General features: G+C 35.5%; 1 protein-coding gene across 7 annotated transcripts in view; it reads right to left on the minus strand.

Moving 5' to 3' along the window:
* LCOR (ligand dependent nuclear receptor corepressor) overlaps positions 1-19,879 on the minus strand; it is a 144,484-nt gene that overhangs the window by 76,814 nt on the left and 47,791 nt on the right. For 6 of the 7 annotated variants that reach the window (XM_013054675.2, XM_045068588.1, XM_004749582.3 and 3 more), the window contains exons 3-4: positions 1,883-1,948; positions 1,459-1,538 (exon numbers count right to left, since the gene is read on the minus strand). Coding sequence is in view for 4 of the 7 variants with exons in the window: in XM_004749582.3 (XP_004749639.2) it covers positions 1,459-1,538; positions 1,883-1,948 (146 nt within the window). In the remaining 3 variants the exon portion in view is untranslated. Of the gene's footprint in view, positions 1-1,458; positions 1,539-1,882; positions 1,949-19,879 lie in introns of those variants that run through there. The other variant, XM_013054674.1, reaches the window with a different exon arrangement.

Consider the following 19,879-nt stretch of genomic DNA (forward strand, 5'->3'; position numbering starts at 1 on the left):
GGCAGAGGAATTTAAGCTATAAAGAACAATTGGTATGCAATGCTACAGTCTAAGTAGCAAAAGCATGTTGTTTACTATGAATGACTGCACCAGTTTATCTGAAAGAAAACTGTACAGAAGACTTGTGGGGTATCATTAAAAAGAGGGCAGCAGCAGAAGGACAAGTGGACTGACCTGTGGAGAGTACTGAGGCAGAGAACATTAGGCTAATGAATCCAGAATACAATGAAAAAAGTCACTGGAAACGGAGCATGGGATAATGTTTCCACACTATTTGAGGGATAAGGGGGGGGGGAGTTTAAACTTGTAGCAGTGTTTAAAAGACTGAAGAAAACTAAAAGAGACCAATCATGTTATTTCAGTAGTCTAGAAATAATGTTAACGATATGAACTACAGTAATGACTATGGGGAAAAAAAAGAATGAAACTCCATATGAGGGAAGAATTTATGGAATCTGGTCAATGATTCTGTTAGAAGCGTACAAGGCAGGGTGAGGAATTAAAAACATTTCCGAAGCTTTAAAACGGGGAACAGGGGGGTGCCTGGGTGGTTAAGTGTCTGCCTTCAGCTCAGGTCATGATCCCAGGGTCCCTGGACTGAATCCCACACTGGGCTCCCTACTCAGTGGGGAGTCTGCTTCTCCCTCCACCCCTATCCCCTGCTCCCTCTCGGTCGCACTCTGACAAATAAATAAGAAATAAATAAAACAGGGAACGCAAACACCTGGGTGGCTCAGTCGGTTAAGCATCTGACTCTTGGTATTAGCTCAGGTTTTGATCTCAGGGTTATGAGGGCAAGCCCACCACTGGGATCCACGCTAGACGTGGAGCCTACTTAAAAAAATAAAATAAAATAAAACAAAACAGGGAACAGAAGTACCATTAAAAAAAAAAAAAAAAGGAAACCATTATTAATAAATATTTCCAACAACTGAAATGTTTCTAAACCAAAACTCATTAATATTTAACACAGAGTAATAAAAACAGAAACCCAAAGGTATAGCCTATTTTTACAATTAAACAGCATTCATGCTCAAATAGTATAAAGTAACATCTTATACTAAAGCATAAATGATAGTTTGTCATAAAGCTATATGAACTGTAACTACTTGACCCATATCCATGTTACTGCTTTTAGAACAAATGACTCCCCATTGCTTGAATTATCGTGTACTTCATATTTAAAATAAACCAACAGTTTGAGATCTAACTAATTATTCTGCCCAGTGAACTATACCAATAAAGTAATGCATGCTGGGATACAGATTTCTCAATAGGCTAATCAACATACTAGAAACAGTCTAAATACCAAAACTAAGTTACTATCAAATCTTTTATAAATAAATAGGGAATCATGCCTTCCTTTTCCTATAAATCTTCCAACAAAGTAATCAAATTTTGAAAAAATAAAAACTATAAAACACCACTCTAGGGAAGTTCCACAAGTTTTTTGGTTACCTTTACTTTATCTCTTCTCAAGCAACAGAATAGACAATTTTCATCAAAAGTCCAATCGGAAATGTTTTCAGGTTCACAGTCTGCAAAAATAGTTGGAATACTAAATTAACAGACAAGAAAAGGAATTTTTTAGGAAACAAATGAGAATATAAAAAATATTTATTTTAACAACAAGAACAAAAACCCTAAATAGTAGACGGTTTCTTTATTTGTCTTAAAATTCTTAATAACTGCTCACTAGTATATGTATCTTATTAATACATGTATTTGCATTATCAACACAAAAGGATGCTTACAAGAATACAGCTTTAACTCACATAAAATTGAATAAAAAGGAGATGGAGGCTTAAATCACAAAAATATCATGTATGTCACGAGGAAGAATTTGAAATACCAAAAGAAAAAAAAAAAAGAATTTGAATACCTTTAAATAAACTGAGATCTTTTAATAATGCAGGTCCAAACAGCCCTTCAAGAATACTTTCAAACCCTGAAAGGATAAGAAAAAATCCAAATTACAATAATACTCCCTATGGAATGTAATATCAATCTGTTGCTGAAAAAATGATAGTGTATTCTGCCAGTTCTCAAGGATCCCCAGGTTATTGAAAGGATGCTGAGGAAAGAGTGTCAATGACAAATTTAAAAGAAGCATTTGCAGTTCTGTCCATAATTAACATTCAATACATATTCAAAGCACATTCAAGAACAATACAAAACAGACACCACTAGAAATAACCAAAGAATGAATGGAAATTCATGGGTTCTCTTTTATCATTTTACAAAAATCCCAATACCTCCCTACATAAATGCCCAAACTCCATTTTTCAAAAGGCACCTTTCCCAATAAAAGGTCAAATTGTTTCAAATTTCCACAGCATTCTACATTAATCTAAATAGCATGTTTCTGAATATCAACTGAGTTCATAGGTTTTTCAAGCTAAGTTTTTGAAGAAGCAAAATCCTCACTGAGAACACCTTTATCACTAAAGAAAAAGGTCACAACATAGTATTTTAGAAGAACAACGATGTTGTAATTACTTCACATTGCCACAGTAACTACTTGCTGGTTCTTTTATGAAGGTAGAACCCACTAGCTATACACACAAAAAATTCATATATACCTATACATAAATATTTAAAATATTATCACTTTTTACCAGTATATAAAAACTTTTCTCATTTATTACCTCAAACACTGCTGATCAACTCAATGAAAACAATTTAAAAATCTTGGCCATCTTGCTGTTTCCTATGGTTCATGAAGAGAAAAAGGAGTGAAAAGAAGAAAGGAATCAGACTGTACCTTTATATAACATAAAAGAAATAATGGGTTAAGAGTAGTGGTTCCCCAACTATGGACCTCCCTGGGAGCTCAAACAGTTACAAGGGGTCCATGAATCCATAAAAACTTAAAGCATGAGCTTCAGAAAGAATATGTCTTGTACACTCAGTATACATAGTACTTCTCAAATGCATAAAAATGCTACTGTAATTAAGAAAATACAAAAAGTGTTACTGAATTTCTAGTATATATTATGTATTTTGTGGCACTAAGTATTCTGTCACATAGTCTACTATCACTTACAGGTTTATAATTTAAAAACAAAAAAGTTACAATGGAATATTACTTAGCCAGCATAAAGAATGAAATCTTGCCATTTGCAAGGATGTGGGTGCAGCTAGAGTATATTACTACACTAAGTGAAAAAAGTCAGTCAGAGAAAGACAAGTATCCTATGATCTCACTCATGTGGAATTTAAGAAAACAGATGAACATATGGGAAGGAGGGAGGGAAAAGGAGAGAGGGAAATAAACCATAAAATCTTAAAGAGAGAGAACAAATGGAAGGTTGATGGAGTGATATGGGTGAGGGGGATGGGAAAGATGGATGAAGGGTATTAAGGAGGGCACATTTTGTGATGAGCTCTGGGTGTTATATGTAAGTGATAAATCACTGAATTCTATTCCAGATACCAATACTGGACTGTATGTTACCTGAATAAAACTTAAATTAAAAAAAATAATAATAAGTACTCTTATTGTCAAAATAAAGGGAGACCCACTAATTTAAAATACTATACCCAGGTGGATACATGAAGTCCACACACACAGTTAGCATTTCTCTATCACAATCACCATAAAGGGTTCTGAAGACAAAGGGGTAGAAGGATGGTCCTTAGAAAGAGTATTTTATTTCATTAAATAACACAGGAGAGCCTGGAAAGCTCAGTCAGTGGAGCATGAGACTCTTGATCTCAGGTTTGTAGGCTTGAGGCCCTCGCTGGGTGTAAAGATTTCTTAGAAATAAGATCATTAAAAAAAATTTTAAGACTGAAATTTAAGAATAATAATGCAGTGTAAAGGAATTTTGTTTTTTTTTGGGGGGGGGTCCACAGTATTAAAACCACTGTTTTCAATAGAGTAATCTGCAGAGTCTTCATTATCAACACTGTAGTTAGAGCTAATTTTTCTATACTATTTTCTAGACTCTCGATTTTTCATTTGTTGTCAAGAAGCTATTGTTTTTCAACTCTCTTTAATTTCTTCCCATCAAAGTTATTCCAAAGACATTAACAAAATCAAGCTACCCATTCAACCAAATTAGAGTTATTTGTGCCTTTTACTATCTACCTATTATAATCAGAACTTTTCCCACTGATTTACTATGGCCTCTCCTCCCCATATTAGGGAGGAGAAAGGGTATAACTGGGGGTTTAGAGGTTAGGTAGATGTGGTAAGAGAAGGAAAATGGAATTGCTAGATCCTAGCTATCTTGGGCCTACAAACTAGATATTCTCAACACTGGTTGTTGCTTTTTTTTTTCTTCCCTTAAGTGAATCCTATAGTCGGTCTCCAACTGTAAAACCCTATTATACAAATACTAAGGAAAGCATTTTAATAACCTGAAGTACCAAGCACACAATGCAATTAGCTAAAGGAGATTACAGGTGGCTCTTGTTCCAAAGAGCATATCTACTACGCTTTCACTTGGATTTGTTTGAAATTATAACAAATTCCAAACTTGTATACTAAGCATAAATTCTTGAAAAGGAAAAAAAAGTAAATATATCAAGAATACTCAGAACCAAAAAAGGGCAAAAGCTTTGAGAAAGAAATTTATAAAAATTACAAAAGATAACAGAATCTGAAATAAGAAAATAAAAAAACTTCATCAATAACGCATAGACACTAACAAAAACTGAACCATGTATCAAAAAACTACGAAAGGGTAAAGGCCAAAAGGAATCAAACAAGAAAAAATCTGGTGCTTTAACTAAATTCTGATCAAAATGCTGTAAACAGGTCACCCCTATTTTGTTCTTATCTGTAACATATGTTAAACCTTACAAATATTATCAATTAGAAACTGTAAAGCCATATTTTGCTACCCTCTATTAGCTGAATTTAATGCTATTCTGTTTTATGAAGTATTGAATTAAGCAGCTGCATAGCAACACGAAATGCCTCATGTGCTATGCTTGACATTAACAAAAAGCAAGTAAGGGAAGAACAAATGTATTCAAAATTTATACCATGATCTCACAGAAAAGCCATGAGATCAATAATAAAATGCCAAGGAAAATTAAATAAATACTGAAAAAAACAGCCATGTCATTATGTTCAAACACTAGGGCTTAAAAAGCATCTTTATGTAATATATCACATATAAAGAAATATTAATAATCTTGAAGGACCTATTTAGTGTCTCAAGAATTCCTATCCAATATCACAAATGGTCTCAATTTGGTCTCTCGTCTTTTCCTCATCACAACCTTCACTATGTTTTCAAACTATTCCTAAAACACTGCTTTTTGACAATGTTACTATCCATTCAGAGAAACTCTACTCTGTTTAAAAAATAAATCCCAAAATCTTAAGTTCAACAATCAAAGCTGCTTATAATTTGGTTCCAAGCTACCATAAGCAGCCTTATGTCCCAGAACTTCGCACTCATTCTCATAGCTCCAATCACATTGGTATGCTGATTTATTTAGTCATCACTTATACCTCCTAGTATTTTTTCAAGCCTTTCCATTTCACCTCGGCCCATATAAATTATCTCCCTCAAGGCACTCTTCAGTTTGTTCAACAAATACCTATTTGTTTACTCAATATATACTAACTGACAGCCTACACCCAGGACAGTGGCAGGCACTGAGTAAGCAATGGTGAACAGACATTGTAGCCCTCATGAGGCTTGGGTTTCTAGTTTTCTGATCCTCAGAATTCATTTATCACTCTCCCCTTTTAAATGTCAATTGTTTATGTTTTGTTTTCTGTACATGAAAAGCCTTATCTATGCAAGTATTCTGTCAAATAAAATTTGTAATAGGTAAGCCCTTTTCTCCTTTTCTTTTCATACATTTATATCTGATCTGCTCAAGTAGATTTAATGCTCTGGGAAGGCTGGGTAAGTCTTCCTGTTTCCCACATTTAAAAATATATATTTTATTTATTTATCTGACAGAGAGAGAACACGAGTAGGGAGAGAGGCAGGCAGAGGGAGGGGAAGAAGTAGGCTTCCCGCCAGGCAGATAGCCTGATGCGGGGCTCGATCCCAGGACCTCAGGATCCATGACCTAAGCCGAAAGCAGATGCTTAACCGACTGAGCCACTCAGGAGCCTCCAGCCACATATTTTTTCTTATATCAGGACTCTACATGCCTAGTTTTAAGCTTCTGATTAAATAATCATATAGCTCTCAAAAACAAAAAATAGAAGATTAAAAATTTTCACATATTCCCTCTTCGATCTAAATCACACTTGCTACCTCTTTATTTGTAACCAAAAGGGGAAAAGCAGGTTATGAAAAATAGCAGGACAGGAACGTATCAAGTCCAGAGCCAACTTCAGTAAGCAATATAGTCTGTACTTAAGAAATACAGAAAATATTATGGATGGAATGAAAAAAGGGTTCCATGAGTCTTGGGAAGAACCTTTCGTCTGAGGAAACCAGAATAACTGGAGATTAACAATTTGAAAAACAAAAAGGTACTCAAGGAAAAGGAGGAGCACATCAGAAAATTAGCAATTTTTACATCAAGGTCCTTGGGTATCTTGTAAAACTTGGTGTTTGGTGTAAGAGCTCACTCCCCAACAAAGCATAATCTTTTTTTTTTTTTAAACATGTAGATTTCTGTCTGGTAGAAGTGATCACCCCTTTGACAACAATTTGTTGTTTTTTTGTTTTGTTCTTTGTTTTTTAAAGATTTTATTTATTTTTTTGACAGAGACAGATCACAAGTAGGCAGAGAGGCAGGCAGAGAGAGAGGGGGAAGCAGGCTCCCTGCTGAGCAGAGAGCCCGATGTGGGGCTCAATCCCAGGACCTTAGGATTATGACCTGAGCTGAAGGCAGAGGCTTTAACCCACTGAGCCACCCAGGCACCCCAAAAGCATAATCTTTTATAAAATACCAGTTCAGAGGTGCTTGCTGGTAACAATCATCAACTCATACCCTGGTAAAATGGAGACTGACAGTGTCTGGAGTTCTTTGCTTAAAACTCAGGTGTAGAAGTTGCCACGACCACACTGAACCATAAGGGAGCCACCAAACAATTGAAAAGCACCAGATTATATAATCTTTTATATTTTATCCAAGGTAATATAAGGTAAAGAATCCCTTTTTTAATGATATTGCAGCTTTCCCAGTGTATCATTTAACCAAAGAAATGTGGATGGACTTCCATACATAATAAAAACCAGGCTCCTTTTTCATAACTTAAAGCAATCTGCCCAGTGCTGGACAAATACGTTCACTAAGAGTTCTTCCTTTCTCCCTGAGCATCTGCTGCTGGTTCATGCACTCTGAAGAGCCCGTTTGGTGGCCCACTTATCACCCTCCAAATTACCCAGCACAAGAACTGATGGAAAAACCTGACCAAATACAATGAAGAGATAATCTAATTACAACTAATGGCCCAAAATGAAATAGAATTAATGAAGAAAAAAATAAAAACCATTTCTATTGAGACAGGAAAGAAAAGCATCTTAAAAAGAGCATGCTACTTTGAAAAACATAGATAATATGTGCTTAGGAGAGAAGGAAAAAAAGAAAAACAAAACTGTCAAAATAACCAAACAGAGGTATTATGTAGAAAAATTAGTAATTTAAAAACTAAAGAAATGTCCTCATAATGTATAATGAACCTGAAGACACAGAAATCGTGAGGTGGTCAAGACATTTAATAATGTAAAACACAATTTCCAGAGCAAGGAAACAAATCAAAGAATATAAATTTTTAAAAAGTTTTTTTAAAAAGGAAAGCAGAAGGAGAACAAGAAGAAAACTTTGCAATGTTGGATACTATCTTGAGTCTTCATATCAAATGGGCTCTGAGAAATATAAAGGCAGAATATTCAGGGGGTGGGGAAAGCATGTATACATAATGCTTTCCCGGTAAAGTATTTCAATTTCAAGAATAAAGTTTAAAACCTCCAAATACGGGGCGCCTGGGTGGCTCAGTGGGTTAAGCCACTGCCTTCGGCTCAGGTCATGATCTCAGGGTCCTGGGATCAAGTCCTGAATCGGGCTCTCTGCTCCGCAGGGAGCCTGCTTCCCTTCCTCTCTCTCTCTCTCTCTCTCTGCCTGCCTCTCTACCTACTTGTGATCAATCTCTCTCTCTGTCAAATAAATAAATAATCTTTTTTTAAAAAAAGCTCCAAATACGGAAAAGATTTTCCTTTTACTTAGAATAAGAGAAAAGAGATTTAGACTGCCAGTCATTTCATCAGTAAAAGTAATGGAGGTACATTTACAAAATTCTGATTGTAAAACAAAAACAGAACACTTTTTTAGTCAGTCTATTATTCAAAGATATGGGTAAAAGAAAATTACTAGATATGCTCTGATTTGAAAAGCAGGACAACATTCACTCTGGGTAAGAGTTACTTAAAGGAAGTTGTTCAGCAAATAAAAAATGATTCAGACCAAGGACCTCCTAAGAAAACAATGTTTATATAAAAAATTATGCAAGCAATATACCAATAAAATTAATAGTCCAGTGTAAGTAACTGTTACTAACACAGGGGTTCAGTTTACTATAACAGATTAAAAAAAAGAACTCTTTAAATAGATGAACACAATATAATTTCTAAAATGAATTACTTAGGAATAACATCCCAAATTACTACAACAAAATTTTAGGCGGAGAAGAATACGATATGCTTAAGTATGTTAAAATCAAGTGTGTATAGGGATAAGGGAGCAATTTATAAGTCATTAACCTTTGATGTTAAGGAAATGCAGGCTTAAGATAAATTTGCTTAAAATGTATGAGTAGGCGGGGCGCCTGGGTGGCTCAATGGGTTAAGCCGCTGCCTTCGGCTCAGGTCATGATCTCAGGGTCCTGGGTCCGAGTCCCGCATCGGGCTCTCTGCTCAGCAGGGAGCCTGCTTCCTTCTCTCTCTCTCTGCCTGCCTCTCAGTGTACTTGTAATTTCTCTCTGTCAAATAAATAAATAAAATCTTTAAAAAAAAATGTATGAGTAAAGCTGAAGAATTTCTAAACCATTGGAGGAAATAAAGAATAACAAAAAAGGTCAACTATTAAAGTAAATATTAAATTAAACAAAAAGCAAGCATACTGGGACACCTGAGTGGCTTAGTGGGCTAAGCCTCTGCCTTCGGCTTGGGTCATGATCTCAGAGTCCTGGGATCAAGCCCCACATCAGACTCTCTGTTCCCTCCCAGCCCCCCAACGCCTACCTCTCTGCCTACTTGTGATCTCTGTCAAATAAATAAAATCTTTAAAAAAAAAAAAAAGCAAGCATACTAAACAAGAAACACAAGAAACAATTTCAGGGATAATACCAAACAGGTACATATTACAATAAATACTGACTAGATTAAGTGAAAGGTTGTCACATAGGATATAGCAATATGCAGTTTATAATGACCATAAAGTGAAAAAGAAATGTTGAAACTGAAGAGGCAGGCAAAGAGAAAAACATAAGAAAAAAAAAAGCAGTGAACTAGTTGGCAATAACAATATCGACAAAGAAGAATTCAAGGATAAAAGCATAAAACAAAATAATGATGAATTTTTATTATTACTAGAAAAGGGTTTGTTTTTTGGTTTTTTTCTAAGATTTATTTGGGGGAGAGAGAGAGCACAAATGAGTGCATGGGTCTTGGGGAAAGGAAGCTCCAGCAGACTCCTACTGAGCGAGGAGCCTAATGCGGGGCTCAATCCCACGACCCTAAGATCAGGACCTGAGCAGAAATCAAGAGTTGGACGCTTAACCACTGAGCCACCCAGGCACCCCAGGGGTAATCTGTTTCATGAGTAAAATGGACCACTAATTTTTCTCAAAATATCTCTATCTGCGCTTGGTATCTTACTTCATAGAAAGAACTGAGATACACTCTATTTTTTGGAAGAGGTGACAGACACTCTTTTCTGTAAAAGCTGAGCCAAACCCACATCTAAAACCATCGAGGTGTTTTGAAAGAAGAGCTCTATAAAATTTATTTAATAGTTACAGAACCATTCAAGCTTTTCATTTCCTTCTTGAATCGGTTTTGGAGAATTACATTTTTCTTTAATTTCAAAATTATTGGCATAAGATTTTTGATAGTATTCTCCTTCATCATTTTTGTACTTGTAAAATATACATAATATAAAATTAACCACTGTAGCCATTAAGTGTACCACTAAATATATTTATAGTTTTTACATCATCCATCTGTAGAACTTTTTTCATCTGCAAAACTGAAACACTATTAAACAATTACTCCCTATTCCCTCTACCCCAGCCCTGCCAACCACCATTCTATTTTCTATCTCTGTGAAATGCAACTACTCTATGTACCTCTGAAGTAGATCTCATGGTATTTGTCATTTTGTGACTGGCTTGTTTCACCTCATAATGTCTTCAAGGTTCATGGATACTGCACCATGAGACAGGATTCCCTTCCCCTTTAAGGCTGCGTAATAGTTCACTGATACACAAATTACATTTTCTTAATCTGTTCATCCATCTATGGACACTTCAGATGCTTTCAACTTTTGCTATTGCAAATAATGCTATAAATCTCTTAACTTTTAAATCTTTTATGTTATTTCTAGTTAGCCTTCATTTTTGTAATATTATTTGTGTCTTTTATTCCTTGCTCAATCTTACCAGATTATTTTCTTATTCCCTATTGCCCACCTCTGACTTTTTTTGATCTTCTCTATCCTATCTTTGCTTTCTGGTTCATTAATTTTCACTCTAAGTTTCATTATCTTTATGGGTTTATTCTGTTGTTTTTTTTCCTAATTAATGACAGAAGCTTGGTTCATTTTTTATCAGGATTTTTTTTCTTATATTTATTTTCAGGTTTTCCTGTTTGTTGTTTTTTTTTTTTTTTAAACAAAGTATTAAGTATAAGAATGGATTTAGAGAACTAAACCTTTATTTTGTATTAAGAAGTAATCTAGTGGGGCACCTGGGTGGCTCAGTTGTTAAGCATCTACCTTGGGCTCAGGTCATGATCTCAGCATCCTGGCACAGAGCCCCACACTGGGCTCCCTGCTCAGCCGGAAGCCTCCTTCTCCCTCTCCCACTTCCCCTGCTTGTGTTCCCTCTCTCACTGTGTCTCTCTCTATGTCCAATAAATAAAAAAAAATTTTTAAAGAAGTAATCTAGCATAAATACAATGTACTATATATATATCCATACAACAGAATATTATAATATGGATGAATGGACTTCAAAACACTATGCTAAGTGAAAAAGGTCAGAAATAAAAGACCACAATACTATATGATTCCATTTATATGAAATGTCCAGAAAAGATAAATCTATATAAACAGAAAGGAGATTAGTGGTTTCCTACAGGTAGGAGTGAAAATAGCAATGACTGCAAAAGAACACCACATTTCTTTCTGAAGTGATAGAAACATTATAAAATTTGAAGTTCGTGATTGCTGCACAACTCCGTAAATACAATAAAAATCACTTAAAAATGGGTGAATTATAAGATTGTAAATTATTTCTCAGTAAAGCCGTTAAAATAAGTAAGCATGTTTTGTAATGTTTTAAGAAAATGCTGCCCAGGGGCACCTGGGTTGCTCAACCAGTTAAACATCTGCTTTTAGTTCAGGTCATGATTCCAGGGTCCTAGGAACATGCCCCATTATCTAGGGAAGCCTGCTTGTCCCTCTCCCACTGCCCCTCCTCCCCGCCCCCCACCACTTGTGCTCCTTCTCTCTGTCAAATAAGTAATAAAATTGTTAAAAAACAAAAAGAAAGAAAATGCCTATTACAGAGATAACCTTGTAATTCTAATTTAAAATGTACAAGTGAGGGGCACCTGGGTGGCTCAGTGGGTTAAACTTCTGCCTTCCACTCAGGTCATGATCTCAGGGTCCTGGGATCGAGCCTCGAATCGGGCTCTCTCCTCAGCAGGGAACCTGCTTTCCTTCCTCTCTCTCTGCCTGCTTCTCTGCCTACTTGTCATCTCTGTCTGTCAAATAAATAAATAAATAAATAAAATCTTTAAAAAAAAAATGTACAAGTGAACAGCTGGTTTAGACATGTGGTTTTAGGCTGAAATCTTACTAAGTTTGCATACTGTATTTATATACTTGTACAACTTAAGAACAATCAGGTTTATAACTATAAATTATTAGATTCATTAGATTTACTTAAGTACTTAGGGAGATTTTGTAAAATATTTAAAGAGAAAATATAAAAATTATAATTCATAGTAACAGATTGAAACTTTTTAAAAAGTTAAATTAGGGCACATGGGTGGCTCAGTTGGTTAAGCGACTGCCTTCGGCTTAGGTCATGATCCTGGGATCAAGTCCCTCATTAGGCTCCCTGATTGGCAGGGAGTCTGCTTCTCCCTCTGACCCTCCCTCTTCTCATGCTCTTTCTCATTCTCTCTCTCATAATAAATAAATAAAATCTTTAAAAATAAATAAAATAAAAAGTTAAACTAAAATATTACAAGCTTAAAATTAGAGTAAGATCTGTATTTTAAGAAAACTAGGTTTTATATTTGTAACTTTAAAGTGAACATTAAATTAGGAATCAAAGTATGCATTATCTTTTATATACAAAGCCAACCTAAAAGAGTATTTTTTAAATCTCACATTTAATAACAAGAACCAATCAAGTGTTATTACAGAGCCCAGCAGTGTGGGAATAAAGGATGTATTTAAAATATATGCCCTGCCATTAAGATTTACACACATGTCTGCTACCATGCATATACTGATAACTCCAATCTCTTATCTCTTGTCCCAGACCTTATTTCTAACTGCCTGCTTCATTCACATCATCACCAAGATATCCCAAATACCTCAAAAGTCCAAATCAAAATACTTTCATTCCTTTTACCTCATCTCAGTGATTCCTTCTGTATTCCTTACCAGGAAAATAACATCCCTAAACCCTTCACCCTAAATCATTCAGATTACAAATCTAAGTCTGTCTGATTTCATTCTTTCCCTAAGTCAATCATCAACTCTTCTAGTCAGTGAGTTCTACTCATTCTAATTCAGAAAAACCCATCCAAATCTGTTCTCTCTTTTCTACCCCTAAATTCAGGTCTTCACCATTTTTTAACCTTAAAATTACACGCTGTTCACGTTATCATTAATTGAGTCCTTAGCTGGCATAAAGCAAGCCCTGTATCAGGTACTTCACACGCACTATAATCAATCTTCAGAGGAACACTGTAAATTACTACCTAGTACAGGTAAGAAAGCTAAACATTGAAGCAGCTAATTTTTTCATATAACTACAAAGAGGCAGAGCCTAGATTTAAAACTCAGGCTCTTTGGAATTAATCCATTGCCCACTAGTGACCTCTTCTAACTTTTCATTAATTTTACTATATCAGCATCCCCTATATGACCATTTTCAACACAATCCATCCTTCACACTGCTGCCAAAATTCTACCATCGTTTCTCTGTTTTAAAAACCTTTGATGGGGCGCCTGGGTGGCTCAGTGGGTTACAGCCTCTACCTTCTGCTCGGGTCACGATCCCAGGATCCTGGGATCGAGCCTCAAATCGGGCTCTCTGCTCTGCAGGGAGTCTGCTTCCTCCTCTCTCTCTCTCTCTCTCTCTCTCTCTCTCTGCCTGCCTCTCTCTACTTGTGATCTCTGTCAAATAAATAAAATCTTTAAAAAATAAATAAATAAATAAATAAAAACCTTTGATGGTTTCCAATAATACTAGTGAAGACTTCAAATTCCTGAATGATATCCAATAGAACTGAGGGCCTGTCTAGTCAAACTACCTTTTCAATCTCCCATGACACCATTTTCTGTCTATATACACTGTGCTCTAGTTAGACTGATTTATCAATCACTATATACATGTCAATGCTTCCATGCCTTTTAGGCACAGGAAGTCCTCTGCCTAGAATGTTCTCCTGCCACCCTCAATCTAGTTTGTTTTAAGGCCTCCTTTATCTCATCCCTCAAGCCCTAGGCAAAGCTAGGAACATCCTCATCAGTGCAGCTTATATTACTACTTATAAACTATATTATTATTATTTTTTTTTTTTTGCATTCTATCCACCAGACTTTGAGCCAAGAACTGGAGTCTTTTATGTTTCTCTTAATATCAGCCTGTTCCTTAAACTGCAGTCAATGTTTGTTGAATGAATGCAAACACGCTCTTCTTAATGCCTATACTCTGACTCCATTTTGTGTCTGGCATGTTGAAGCCCCGAAGAAATAGTTAAATAAAAACAGAAGGGTAACTGATATTGGATGGGAAAAAAGGATGATTTTTCTACTTGAGCTCAACTAAGTTCCCTGTATCTATGAACTAAAACCAGAACATAATTAATGGCTTGCTCTGCTGGTCATGAAGAGAGATGACAGAAGACTTTTTTTTTTTTTTTTTTTTTTTGTACAAAGCTGCAATCACAGCAAAGACAGAAATAAATTGAGAAAGATGAGGTCCTAAAAAAATAATGGTATTAATATAGTAAAAGAATATGTATTGAGTAGCTGCAACATCACCGAAATAATTTCATAATTATATTTACATACATAATGCCATAAGTGAGAATCCAAGATGTTAAGTAACCAAAAGCACAAAGGTAGTAAGTAGCTAGGTCAGATGAATTTAATTCTTTGGAAATCCAAAGGCAGTTTGGGTTCATTTTTTTCTGTTATATCAAACTGTCTTGGGTAGAGTAATTATGCTAAAAAGAAGCCATTTAAATGCAAATCTGAAGTTGATTAGGAATGAGTCAATTACACCAGGAGTTCACAATCTGAAGGCCACAATTCCTTAGAGGAACTCCATCATTACAAGGTCAGTAAATCCATTTGAGCACTGTTTGTAAATTAAATAAAAATGTGCTTGTATACAGCCTCTATTTGTCCAAATGCCATTTTGCTGTAAACAAAATACACATTTCCTTAAAAAGGATTACTGAATTCATAATAACCTTCTGTTATTACGTATTTTCTCAAACATTAAAAATATAATTGAAGGTGGGAGACTGGCAATTTCTTTTGCCTCTTTTTTTTTTTTTTTATTAAATGAAGTAAAGAGGTTTTCTATTGTTTTTGAGCCTCCTTTTCTTGGTGGACTATATAAATATTGAGTGTCTACTAAGAATCAGACGCTAGAAATGCAGCTGTGAATAGTACAGACAATAGTTCTTATCATGGAACTTTTAAATCCTGATTCGGAAGACAAATGATATAAATGATGAGGAGGATCATGAGGATGTATGATAAGGGTAAGTAAAGCAGTAATGGTTGAAGAAGAAAATAGCAGAGTTAAGGGGATAACAGCTAAGCCTGATAAACCCTGATAGTTAACAGTAAGAAATGTTAACTTAGGGGCTTAGGAAGGAGAATCTTTAGAGAGGTCAGGAAAAAACTTTAAGCGCCAACATTTTTGAGCACTAAATGAAGTGAGGGAGCAAGCCTCACAGATAACCAAGATAGGAACATTCTAGGCAGAGGGAACAGTGCTGAAGCAGCATATAGTATGAGCTATGGTATATCTGAGAAGGAGCAAGAAAGTGGATACAGTTTCAGCAAAGGGAATAAGATAGAAGTAGGAGATGAAGTCAGAAATCTAGAGGCAAGATCCTATAGACCATGGTGAGAATTTTGAATTAAACAGAAATCAAGTAGTTTTACATTTGGGTACTGGTGGAGGTGTAACATGATCAGATTTATATTAAGATTCCCAGGTGGATGCACCTGGGTGGATAACTGATTATGAGGAAAACATACTTTAAGATTTTTAAAAATTTATCCATTTGTGAGAAAGAAAGGGAGAAAGGGAGACCACTGGTGCACCTGAGCACACACAAGCAGGGGGAGTGGCAGGCAGAGGAAGAAGCAGGCTCCCTGCTGAGCAAAGAGCCTGATGAAATAAATGCAGGACTTGATGCCAGGACCCTGGGATCATGACCTGAGCCAAAGCAGATGCTTAACTGACTGACCCACCCAGGCATCCCAAGAGGAGAACATTATTAAAGGACTATTATAACTACAGCTTTGGCAAGAGATAATGGTGGCTTGAACTAGTATGGGAGTCATAAAGTAGAGAGTAGTGGCTGGACATAGAGTATATTTTGAAGATAAAACCAATTTGCTTTGATGATGTACTAGATGTGGAAAGGGAAGGAACAGTGTTAAAGACAATACCTGGGCTTCTGGTTTGAGAACTGGATTAATGGTAATGTAACTTTCTAAGATAGAGAGTACTAAAGGAAAAAAAACTTGAGCGGAGAGAAATCTAGTTCAGTTTTGGACATGGTAAATCTGACATGCCTTTTAGAAATCAAAGAGGGTATGTGCAGGAGGCAACTGGATAGGTGGGTTTGAATTTAAAAGGATACACTGGCATCAAGGATATAAAACTGGAAATCATTAAAGTACAGACAGAATTTAAGGTCTTAGAACTAGACGAGATCACATTCGGTTAATGAGGGCAGATAAAATGAAAAGAGGAAAGAGGACTGGACACTGAAGTTTTCCAATGTTTACCAATTAGGACAAAAAACAGACTGAAAAAATGACCAGGTCTTATTTATGGTTCTATTTCCAGCATCTGGCAAACAAGTCAGTTGTAAAGACTCAACAAATATTACAGTTGATCTGAACTAGCATATGGCATGTAATTAAAATAAACACATATTCTACCTCTCAACCTCACATACAAGATCATCTTGAAAGGGAACCACATCTTTTTCAATATAATCAAACACATTTTTTTAAATATCTCTAATATCTATGTTTAAAAAAATCACTATAACACATCTCCAAGAGACCTTGATATATGGCAGTACAAAAGATCAAACTTTAATCTGGTCCCTATTGAAATAAGTTTCCACATGTTTTAGAAAATTTTAAATTACACCCAAAGTTCGAGTTAGCCTTCAGATTTTTTATACACATTTACATACAAATTAAATTTTTAATAATGTTCAATGATTACCTACTGCCTGGAGAATAAAATCCAAACTATTAAGTGTGGCTTTTAAGATCATTCCAGTTATGAACCATTCCTCAACATTCTCTCCCAATTTCCTTCAAGCACACTCAACTGTTCTGTTTCTTGAATCAACTTGCTTTTGCTTAATTCCTCTCCCTCACCCCGTTCCTTCATCTAAAAAGCCTTCTCTCAAATCTCACTAGTCTTGATCCTGCTTTGTCTTCAAGGTCATAGATCAAAAGCTCTTCCCAACTGTTATCTTTCCTTTCAATTGACTCCCCAAACCTTCATTTTATCTGTCCTGAATTTTCCACATGAATGCATATGTTTTATATATCCAACTGAATTCTATACTTTGTTATAATGTAATAGAATGAACACTAGTACTTAGGGAGTAACAAACTAGTGATTAACAGCAAGGACTGTGGCGCCAAATAACCTAGGTTCAAATTTCTGACTTTGCCTTTTAACAGTTCTATAGTCTTAGGTAAATAGTCTTATTTATTCCTCACTTTCCTTGGCTATAAAATGTATTGATCTTTAAAAATTAAGGTAATTCTGGGGCACCAGGGTGGCTCAGTCGGCTAAGCCTCTGCCTTTGGCCCAGGTCATGATCTCAGGGTCCTGGGATGGAGGCCCACATCAAGCTAACTGCTCAGCAAGGCGCCTGCTTCCCCTCCCCCACCTCTGCCTGCCTGTCTACTTGTGATCTCTGCCAAATAAATAAATAAAATCTTTTTTAAAAATCTAGGGTAATTCAATATTTTCAAACTGTCTGAAATAGTATCTAAAACTATAATGTAAGCACTGTATTATGAAGTGTTTGAGGAAGAAGGTTGTGTTTGGCAATTCCTGTTCTTTTCCTTCTGATTTAAAAGACAACTACATCTAACAGTAAGTTGATGTTGGGGGTGTGAAAATTAACAAGGAAAACTGGAAAATAAAATGCCACATTTCTACCCAGGAGGATGGGCAGCTAATTGTACTTGGGAAGTGGGGGAAAGTAAGATTACAGATACTACTTAGACGGTGATGAAGTTAAAGAGGGTATTAAAATTAATGTTAACCGGGTGCCTGGGTGGCTCAGTTGGTTAAGCAACTGCCTTCGGCTCAGGTCATGATCCTGGAGTCCCAGGATTGAGTCCCACATCTGGCTCCCTGCTTGACAGGGAGTCTACTTCCCCCACTGATCTTTCTCCACTCATGCTCTCTCCCTCAAATAATAAATAAAATCTTTAAAAAAAAATGTTAATCATCATAGCCTATGTATGAGTAGACTTTCTAAACTACTGGGAAAAGGGAGGGAATTTGTCAATGTAACCAGAGACAGGAAGAGGTGGGGTGAAAGCAATAGCAAAGCACAAGAAAAAAGATGGCAGATAAGTTAAACAGAAAAAAAGACTGCAAAGGTTGAACTTTTATCAAGAGAAGGGTTTTCAAAGGACACCAGGGTAGTCCAGTCAGTTAAGAGTCTGCTTCAGCTCTGGTCATGATCCAAGGGTCCTAGGATCGAATCCCACATCAGGCTTCTTGCCCGGGGGGAGCTTGCTTCTCCTTCTGCTAGCTACTCCCCCTGCTTGTTCACTCTCTCTCTCTCTCTGACAAATAAATAAAATCTTAAAAAAAAAAAAAAAAAAGGGAGAGAGAAATGTATTCAATTTTATGATTTGTCATGATGTGAATCCTGAATCTTTATATTAACTCTTTTTCCTTTGGAAAAAAAATTTATGTTAATGGGCACATAATATACAAAAATGTAATTTAAGACAACAACAGAATAAAGGAACAGAACCACACAGGGGGGAAATATTTTGTATATTATTGTAACTTAAGTTGTTATTAATCTGAAATAGAATTTTATAAATTAAGATATTAATTATATATTCCCAGGGCAAGCACTAAGAAAATCACTATAAAACTGTCCAGTAAAAAAATAAAAAAGGGAATTAAAATGTTACACTAGAAAATACTTATATAACACAAAAGAAGGTAAAAATGGAGGGCCTTAAGAACAAACTGATATATGACATGTAGAAAGCAAATAGCAAAACGACAAAGATCCTTAACAGTAATTACATTAAATGTAAATAATTGGGTTAAACTCTCCAATTAAAAGGCAGAGATAGAATGGATAAAAGAAACATGATCCAACTAAATGCTGTCTACATGAGACTCACTTTAGCTCTGAGGACAGCGGCTGAAAGTGAAAGAAAAGAGAATACATAAAAATAGCAACTGAAAGAGAAATTAAGAGTGTATACACTGATATCAGACAAAATACATGTTAAAACTTGTTACAATAGACAGACACATGATGAAAGAGTCATCTATCAAGAGTTGACAATTAAAAACACAAATGCACCTAACAGAGTCTCAGAATACGAAGCAAAAAAACAACAGAACTGAAGGGAGAAACAGCTCAACAATAATTGTAGACTTCAGCACCTCACTTGCAATAAAGAATCAAACAATTAGGTAAAAGATACAAAGGAAAGAGGACTTAACACCATGAATCAACTAGACCTAAAAGACATACAAAGAACATTGCACCCCAAAAAAGCAGAATATACATTTGTCTCAAGTACACATGGGACATTCTCCATGGTAGGCCATATGTTAGGTCGCCAAAAACAATTATCAATGAATTTAAAAAGTTGAAAATCCTAGAAAGTAACTTCTTCAGCAATAATGCAATGCAATTAGAAAGGATGGGTCAATTGGAAATTTCACAAGTATGTGGAAATTAAACAACACATTCTTAATCAATGAGTCAAAAAAAGTAATCACAATGGAAATTGGAAAATACACTGAAAAGAAATAAAAATAGCCACAACATACCAAAACATATGGGATGCTGCAAAAGCAGTACTGAAGGAAATCTACAACTGTGAACATCTACATTAAAAAAGAATTATTAAAAATATATAACCTTACAGTTTAAGGAACTAGAAAAAGATGAAGAAATTAAATACAAAGCAAGCAGAAGAAAGGCAATAATAAAAG

The sequence above is a fragment of the Mustela putorius genome, unplaced genomic scaffold, assembly GCF_011764305.1.
Source record: "Mustela putorius furo isolate JIRA1106 unplaced genomic scaffold, ASM1176430v1.1 tig00003909_pilon_pilon_pilon, whole genome shotgun sequence".
NCBI classification, from domain to species: Eukaryota; Metazoa; Chordata; class Mammalia; order Carnivora; family Mustelidae; genus Mustela; species Mustela putorius.